At 68.2% G+C, this 8,506-nt stretch overlaps 1 protein-coding gene across 1 annotated transcript; it reads right to left on the bottom strand.

Annotated features, from left to right (window-relative positions):
- Window positions 1–509: 509 nt before the first annotated feature.
- On the bottom strand, window positions 510–3,109 carry ADRA2C (adrenoceptor alpha 2C). The gene has a single exon (XM_028503836.2). The coding sequence runs from the start codon at window positions 2,439–2,441 to the stop codon at window positions 1,047–1,049; it is 1,395 nt and encodes a 464-aa protein (XP_028359637.1). The 5' UTR covers window positions 2,442–3,109; the 3' UTR covers window positions 510–1,046.
- Between the last annotated feature and the right edge of the window lie 5,397 nt (window positions 3,110–8,506).

The following is an 8,506-nucleotide window of genomic DNA, read 5'->3' as shown; positions in this document are numbered from 1 at the left end:
GACAGGGTCTGGAGGCCGGCCTTGGCCTCAGTGCCACCCCAGACCTGCTCCGGACAGGTACCCGTGCTCCCTGGGTCCTCCAAAGCGGCCGGCCCACAACATGCCCAGAGGTGCGGCTGGTCCGCAGCCCCCAGGCAGAGCTTTGGCCTAAGATGCTTTTGGCCACCGCGCCTTCTCCCCCTGGGGAGGGGCTGCCAGGCCAGGGCAGGCCCTGGGTGGGACCACGGGGGACAGGGACAGAGATGAGGAGAGGACAGCCTTCCAGGACCTAAGTTTGGAGTCCATTTGGGAGTTCCTCTTAGCCAGTGACAGCCCGAGGATTTTGAGTGCGTAACTGACACAGAGGTAAAACGTTTGGCTTAAAGAAGAAAACGACCTCCCCTTTCTCATGCAAGTGGTGGGGGAGGATTAGAGTCTGGAGTTCCTCCTCCACCCTGGGGGGAGGTCAGGCAGGGGGAGGGTCTGGAAGCCACCCCCAACCGGCTTAGGTACTGACCGCTGCACCCCACACGTAGATTACAAAGGTTTATTTAGAAAATAGTTTGGTAGTTTGGGCTGTCATTTTTGGCAAACATGTAAATACTTTCAGGAACCAAAGCCCGGCAGCGTCCTCCTTCCTGCCCCGAGACCGCCACCCCCTCCAGGTCCTGGGGAGGTCAGCCCTTACTCGCGGAGGTGGATCTGGGGGGGCAGCGTGCGCCAAGGGGCCTCCTCTCCCGTTTGGAAGGTCGCAAATGCCGCTGCGGTCTAAGACCTAACCCAACAGCCACACCCGGCAGGGCGCCCGGTGGTAGTCCAGGCCTGGAGCCCCAGCAGCGGCCCCTCGCTGAGATGGGAAGGCAGAGGCGTCTCCCTTTCTCCTCCCCTCTCCCGGGGGCCCTCGGATCTCGGACCCTCGCTCCTGCCCCGCGCCCTAGAGGCCGACCCATCCCTGGGTCTCCAGGAAATCTAACCCAGGTTTCCCTGGGAGCCACGCCTGCCCGCTCCCTCCTCCCGGAGCGGCCCAGGTCGGCCGCGCGGAGCGGCGGGGGGAGGGGCGCCGCCAGTCACTGCCTGAAGCCCCTTCTCCTCCGTCGGAAGAGGATGTGCTTGAAGGAGCGCCGGAAGTCCTGGTTGAAGACCGTGTAGATGACCGGGTTGAGCGAGCTGTTGCAGTAGCCGATCCAGAAGAAGAACTTGAAGAGCGGGTCGGGCACCTGGCAGGCCTCCCGGCAGATGCCGTACAGGCTGTAGCTGAAGAAAAAGGGGAACCAGCAGAGCACGAACACGCCCATGACCACGGCCAGCACGAAGGTGAAGCGCTTCTCGCGCGCCTGGGCCACCTTGCGGCGGCACACACTGCTCCGCGCTCGGCGCCGGCGCGACAGGAAGAACTCGACGGACCGCGAGCTGGCGCGAGACAGGCGCGCGCTGGGGCCCGGGGACCTCGAGGCGGCGAGCGCGCCCGGCTCCGCAGGCCCAGGAGCCAGCGCATCCGCGCCACCCGCGGCCCCCTCTCCTCCCGCACGCTGCCGCCCGCCCCTCCGCAGCGCACCCCGACGCCGCCGCCTCTCCGCCGCCGCGCTGCTGTCTTCCGGGTCCACGTCGGCGCGCGGGCGGCGCGGGGGCGCGCAGTGCCCGTTCTCGCCAGCGCCCGTCGGCGCCCCCAGCCCGTTCTCTGCGGTCGGGGACGCGCCGTCTGGGCCCTTGGTCGTGTGCTTCTCGCTGAGCGTGCGTGTGCGCAGCTTAGCAACGCGGTAGATGCGCACGTAGACCAGGCCCATGATGAGGCAGGGAGCGAAGAAGGAGCCGATGCAGGAGGAAAGGATGTACCAGGTCTCATCGTTGAGGCCGCACTGCGGGTAGGCGGCGCCGTCGGGCTTGCGGTAGAGTGAGACCAGTGGTGGGAAGGAGATGACGGCCGAGATGAGCCACACCGCCACGATCGTGGCCTTGACGCGGCGCGGCGTGCGCTTCAGGTTGTACTCGACTGCCTGCGTCACGGACCAGTAGCGGTCCAGGCTAATGGCGCACAGGTGCACGATGGAGGAGGTGCAGAAGAGCACGTCGAGCGCCAGGTACACACCGCACCACACCTGCCCGAAGTACCAGTAGGCCATGAGCTCGTTGGCCAGTGAGAAGGGCATGACCAGTGTGGCCACCAGGATGTCAGCCGACGCCAGCGACACCAGGAAGAGGTTCTGCGGTGCACGCAGAGCTCGGCTGGTCAGCACGGCGATCACCACCAGCACGTTGCCCACTACGGTGAAAACGATGAGGAAGGCCACCACGGCTGCCAGCCCCGCCACGGCACCTGCCGAGTACTGGCTCGGGGGCGGTCCCCAGGCGACCCCCGAGGCGTTGGCAGCTCCGCTGCCGCCCCCCTCGCCGGCGCTGCTTGCGTTGGGGCCCACCACTGCCGCCGCCGCCGCCAGAGCCGCCGCCAGCGCCGGGGACGCCATGGTCCTCCGGCGAGCTACGCGTGCCCGCCTGGAGCCAGGACGCAGCTGCGGCAGCTCCGCAGCCCCCCAGCTTGTGTCGGCGTCCGCATCGCCACCTGCTCCTCCGGCGCGCCCGCCGGGGTCCGAAGCTCCCCGCAGCCGGCCCTCGGCCGTGGTGGCTCGGCCGGCGAGCGGCGCGCCGGAGAGCGTGGCTACCCGGCTCCCCGCAGCTGCCGCGCGCGTTAGTGCAGAGCAGGAGGCGCCCGGAGCAAACGGCGACGCGGCGGCGGGGGGGAGGGGGCAGGTCCCAGGGTCCTCGCGTGGCCCCGCCCTCGGCCCCCGCTCACCAGGAGCGCCCCAGCCGCGAAACCACAGCGACGCGGCGCCCGAGCGGGCGGCCCCCAGCGGCTCCGCGGCCCCGGCACCCGGCCGAGGCGCAGGCTGCAGGCGGCAGCCCGGGAGTTCTGCCTCCCATTCGGCCGGCTACGGCCCGGCACCCCGGAGTGCGGGCCGCTGCTCCTCCGGACCCCCACGCGCAGCCTCCGGCTCCAACTTTACTTTCCCGGGCAGGGCACCGCTGCGCGTCCTTCTCCAGCCCCTCCTCCTGCTGCTCTCAGCGCGGGCGCCCCCCGCGGTCCCTGCTCCACGGTGCGGGCGCCGCCTCGCTCGCCCAAGCTACGCCGCCGCCGCCGCCGCCGCCGCCTCCTTCTCTCCTCCGCCGCCGCCGCCGCTGCCTTGCGCTCCGCGCGAGTGCAGCCGCCCGGGCTCGGCTTCCAACTTGGGTAGAGTTGCGCAGCAGGGCGGGGCACGGGCGGGCAGGGGCGGCCTGGTGGGCAGGCCAGCGCCGCCAGCCCGGGGGAGCGGGCCGGGAGCCGGAGCCCGCGGCTGCCTCGGCGAACCTGCCTGCGCAGCGCCGGGGAGGAGTCGGGGCGGTGGGGCGGTGGCGCGGGGCGCGAGCCCTCAGCGAGGGCGCCCCCTCCAGGGCCGCCTGCAGCCTGCGGGACAGGGCTGAGTGCCGGCTGGCCTGCGCGGTGAGCTCCCGGAGCCTGCTCTCAGACAGCAGCATCCTCGCCTCCCCTAGGGCACACGCACACGCGGGCGCGCACACTGGCGCGCGGCACCGGCCGGCTGGGGTCCGCCGCCTGATTGGAGAGCCAGCCTCTCGGCTGGCCGTCCTCTGAGCGCGGGGTCCAGGCGCGTCTCTGGTCAGTGCTCCCAGGCAGAGCCACCTCCGCACCCCTGGCCTTGGTCCCCTGCCTTGCCGGCTTGCACGAATCACGACAGCGGCCACCGTGGAAGCTCCAGGCAGACTCCCAAGCTCTGCACCCGTGCTGGCAATTGTTGAAGTTTAATTCTCATGCTGGGTGGGGGAGGGGGGGTTCAAAACCACCACCTCTAATACCCCTAACCGAATTGCCCGGATGACGGGAGTTTTTGCGTGGGTGCCTCATTCTTGCCGGCGTAGGGGTGAATGCTCAGGGTAATGCGCTTCGCCCTGTCGCCTGTTTCTGTCCACTGACTCCACAGATGTGCACTGTCACTCCCCTGCCCGCGTCCAGGGCCGGTCCCTGCCCCCGGGCAGCCTGAGGGCTGTGGGAGACAGACCTTGGGGAGAGGTTGGAGTTCGGGGCTCGGCGTTCTTGCTGGGACCAGCGGGAAGAGCTTTCCTCTTGCAGAACGCACCAGGCTGGCGGCTGCCCCCCAGCCTCTTTAGATGGCGGGATCGCGGGGGGCGGGGGGCGGTCGGTCATTCCCGGGGCTGGAGGGGAGGTGGGACACTTCTGGCAGGGAGGGGAAGGAGCGACCCCCACCGGCCCAGTGATGCCTAGAGACGGGTGGTTTTGGGGCCTCTTCCCAGAGCTCCCCAGGGCCTCAAACGGCTTGACGAGGGAGAGCTCAGAGACCTCAGCGGAGAGGCCCGCAGTGGAGCCTTGGATCCTTGTTAACCACGTGACACAGAGGAGGCGGGAGCCCAGGCAGGGTGGGCGGAGTCAGCCTGGCAGGTGGTGGGCCCGCCCCAGAGGGGCTGACCCTCCCGCGCCAACCCCAGGCACTGAGGCGCCCTGCAGGTGAGAGGTGTGTGACCCTGGGAAGGTGGGAGGACACCATCCTTGTGGAAGGTCTTCCTGGTTCTAGGGGCCTAAAGGTGCCATCGATCGGAGCACCTGGGGGTGCGTTTTGCAGGGAAGACCCGCACACACTTGCGTCCTACCTCCTTTGACACACGCACGCACTAGCGTGCTGGCCACACCCCGAGATGGGCGTGGTGGATGCCATCGATGCCTGGGAGTGAGTGAGGTTTTTCCTGAAGGCTGGCTGGAGGAGAGGGGCATTTGGGGAACGCAGGGGATGGAGGGGGCGGTGAGAGGCCCCGGGGGCATGTGCCCTGGGGCGGGGGAGGGCTCTGTCTTGGAGGGCAGGGAGCCAGGGGGAGCCTGGGACATCAGTGTGGGTTGTGGAGCTCTCTCTCCCAGCACCCAGGCACCCTTGGGGGCCTCCTCCGGACCACCAGGGTTCTCCGCTCGTGAGGAGCACGCTGGGGACCGGCCCGGGAACAAGCAGGGTCCGGGTTCCACCTGACACCTTGCGTGCTCTCAAGCAGGGAGAGCGTAGCACAAGGAACTGGGGGGAGGGGGCTGCAAGCAGCGGGGTCCCAAAGGAGACAGGACTTGGCACTGCCCAGGAAGAGGTTACCCGTGCTGGGGGCATCTCGTGTACCTGGACATCCTAGGGCCCCCTGGCTGGCCTTTGACCTCAGGTCACAGACCTGGCAGTGCTGGCAGCCTGTCCCTGTCCTGAGCGGGAGGGAGTGCCTCTCCCATAGGTCCGGGGTCCAGGGGCGGCGGAGAGCCAGGCCCCCGAGGGGTTCTTGGAGCGGAGTGGCCCTTGGCTGGGCTTCAGGGCTGCACGGGACGCAGGCTGGCCCGCCACCCCACAGCCTGGGGACCGAAGCTGTCCCCAGGGAGCCAGGGTGGCCTCTCACCCCAGACGTTGGCACGCATCCCTGGTTATCCTGCAGCGAGAACGGCATGGCCCGGGGCAGACTGCCTGTCCCAAAGGGTCACTGAAGACCAGGCCCGGGCCTGGCAGGACCTGGTGAAGCAATGGGGTGGGTGCTGCTGGGGTGGGGCCAGACTGGGGGACATGGGGGAGGGGGAGGTGCAGCTCAGAGGAAACCACTCGGAAGGGGACGTCTTTGCCCTTCAGCTGCCCCCCCATCCCCGGGACGAATGGGGCCCAGAGGGGTTGGTCCAGCCAGGGCCACACCCGGGGATGTTGGGTCCTGGTCCCGCTGCTCAGGGAGGCATTGGGGCGCAGGCCTGCTGGCGACACCTGGGGTGAGGTGCTCTGTGCTCCCCAGGGGGCCTCAGCCTGTCTCCTTGCACCCATAGCTGTGCGCGTGTGTGCATGCACAGGGTCTACACACCACAGACACCCACGTTCACACACAATACGTGCACACACATCCATGCATATGTACTGGGCACTGCACATGTGCATGACTCGGCACTTCACACGCATACACATGTGCACATCCATGTATGTGCACTCCCAGCAGGTGTGTGCACATATCTGCACGCCACACACTTGCCCGTGTGCACACATACACTTCGTGCATGTGTGTGCACATACCCCTGTGCGCAATATCCACACAAGTGTGCGTGGTTGTGTATATACCTATGTGCACAGGTGTATGAGTTCATGTGTGCGTGCTTGTGCTTGTGTGTGTGTCGTACACGTGTGCACGCACATTGCTGCACACACGCACACATGCACAGGCGCCTCACTCACCCTCCCAGGCTGCGGGGGCGAGTGTTTCTGTGGCGCCGTCCCAGCAGCTCTTCCCGGGTTTCGGGCTGGGTCCTGCCTCGTCCTCTCTGCCTCGTGCAGACGGCTCTGTGGCCCCCTCATCCAGGCCGTGAGCCCCCCCCCGTCACTGCCTGCGTGGCCCTGGGGCCCTGGCACAGGCGGTTTGGCAGGCTGGCGGCCCCCGGCCCATCTCCCCCTGTGGCTACCCCCTCCCCGGGAGGCCCCCCTGATCTCCCAGGCTGGGTCCCAGGCCCCTCGCTGCCCCCCTGTGCCCTCCGGTGACCCTCAGCGCCCGTGTCTCTCTCGGCCGTGGGCTCCCGAGGCCAGGCCATGTCCCCGCCCCACCCCCTGGTAGGGGCACCAGCCCAGGGCCTGCAGCAGGGCCTCAGTGGAAGTGTAGCGGAGGGGCGGGGTCCTGTGGGTGAGGCTGCAGCCCCTGTGCGTGCCCCAGGTCCTCCCACCTCCTCGGCGGCCCTGGACTCGGGCTCTGCTGGGTGTGGGGCCCCGTGAGCACAGAGGAGCGGTGCCCCCTCCCAGCAGGCTGCTCGGGCTCTGTCCCCAGAGGCCGGGGCTGTTGGCTGTGGGGGCAGCTCCCACTCCTCGCTGACCGCTGTCCGGCATTGGAAGAAGCTCCCGCCTCCCTGAGCCTCAGTTTTTCCTTCTGTACAATGGGGTGTCGGATGGGCTGGTTCTAAAACCCATGCCAGCTCCGCCCTTGCTGGGCTGCCTGCTCCTGCAGGTGGGCGTGTGTGTGTCTGCGGTCCTGCCCTTGGCCGGTGCCCGCAGCGGGGGGCCTCAGGCCAGGCTGGTGCAGGAACAGCCGAGCCAGCTGGCTTCCCAGCCTCCAGGCTGGGAGGACTTGTTTTCTCCTTCCAGCTGAGCTGAGGGTTCCCTCCCTCTGTTTATTTGAAACTTCATCTTTACAGATGATGCAGGGAAAGCGAGGCTTGCCCCTCTCCCTGCCCCTCTCCCTGAAGGGTTCCGGAACTGCTTGGTCTTGTCAGAACGTGGCCAAGCCTCGCTGGCCCGAGGCCCGGCCCTCCGAGCAGCAGCCCGCGGCGGGGCCCACTGCAGCACCGGTCCTGCTGCCGGGCCGGCACCGCGCCGCCCGAGAGAGCTGCTTCAGGGACAGTCTCCGGTGTGCCGTGAGCGCAGCAGGTTAAAGGGGTGGATCGGCCTGTCTCAGCGTGCAGCCCAGGGCCTGCTGGGGTCATGCCGGCTCCCCACCACGGGTGTCGCTTGGCCGTCTCACGGCTCCCCTGCCTCCAGCCGGCCCGGGTCTGACCAGGTCCACTGTCCAGGGACTGCCACAGCCCAGACCCCTGAACCTGGCCCTCTGGGCCCCCTGCCCAGCCTGGCCTCACCCCATGGGCAGCCCTTTGTTTGGTTCGCAAACGTTCACAGGCACCTCTGGGTGTCAGCCTCCGTGGGGTTCTAGACAGAGGGAGGGTGTCCCTGCAGCCCTGTGCAGGCCTCTGAGTCACCGTGTGATGGGACCAGTCGCCCGCCCGCCCTGAGGCCCAGGACCTGTGGCCAGAGGCACAAGACTCACGGGTCCTCCCGGACACCAGTCTCCGGCCGGCTGGCAGGTGCCATCGGGAGACGGCAGCACAGCCAGGCTGCACCGAGCATCTCGGGACTCGGAGCGGGGCTCGGAGACGCAGCTGAAACCCTGCTGGGTCTGCCGCCTCCGCCAGCCGGGGGGTGGGGGCGGGGGGGGGGCCCCGCGGGCAAACAGCCCGAACCCTCCGAGCCTCCCGACAGCCTCGGAGGGGTGGACCCGGCCTCTCTCCCTCGGGTGCCGGGAGGGGCGACACCTTCGCCTGTCAGCCTGGGGACCCGGCCCGTGGGAGGCAGGCAGGCCTCGGAGGAAGGCTGCCGTGAGATTTTCCTTTGTACGTCTCTGCACTGTTTAACTTGTTCTGACAGCCAGAGTTACTTTGGCAAATAAAAAATTCTAATAAAAAAGCACTCGGATCTCACCATGGCTGCCACTTAGCAAGCTCCAGGAACACGGAGCTGATATGATTTCTGTTAGAATCACCGTCCGCTCGTGTCCCCGCTGGTGGGGTCCACTCTCTCAGTCCCTGCCAGCCCATCCCAGCCCGGCTGGCCCACGGGGGGTGGGGGGAGCTGAGGCACGCTGTGTTCCCAGGGGTCCACTCCATCCCCGGGTAGGGGGCTTGGGTTATTTCTGAGGTGGAGCACGGGATCCCGGGGCCCCTGTGGGCGGGGCTCTGTGCGGGCCTGGTGGACACAGAGAGGCCGGACCTGAG

This window comes from Phyllostomus discolor, chromosome 1 (assembly GCF_004126475.2).
Source record: "Phyllostomus discolor isolate MPI-MPIP mPhyDis1 chromosome 1, mPhyDis1.pri.v3, whole genome shotgun sequence".
Classification (NCBI taxonomy): domain Eukaryota; kingdom Metazoa; phylum Chordata; class Mammalia; order Chiroptera; family Phyllostomidae; genus Phyllostomus; species Phyllostomus discolor.
Note: the sequence above shows the minus strand (reverse complement) of the source record. Positions and strands in the feature narration are given on the sequence as shown.

Excerpts from the sequence above, each read along its gene's own strand:
- ADRA2C (XM_028503836.2), bottom strand. The coding sequence starts at position 2,441 with ATGGCGTCCCCGGCGCTGGCGGCGGCTCTGGCGGCGGCGGCGGCAGTG.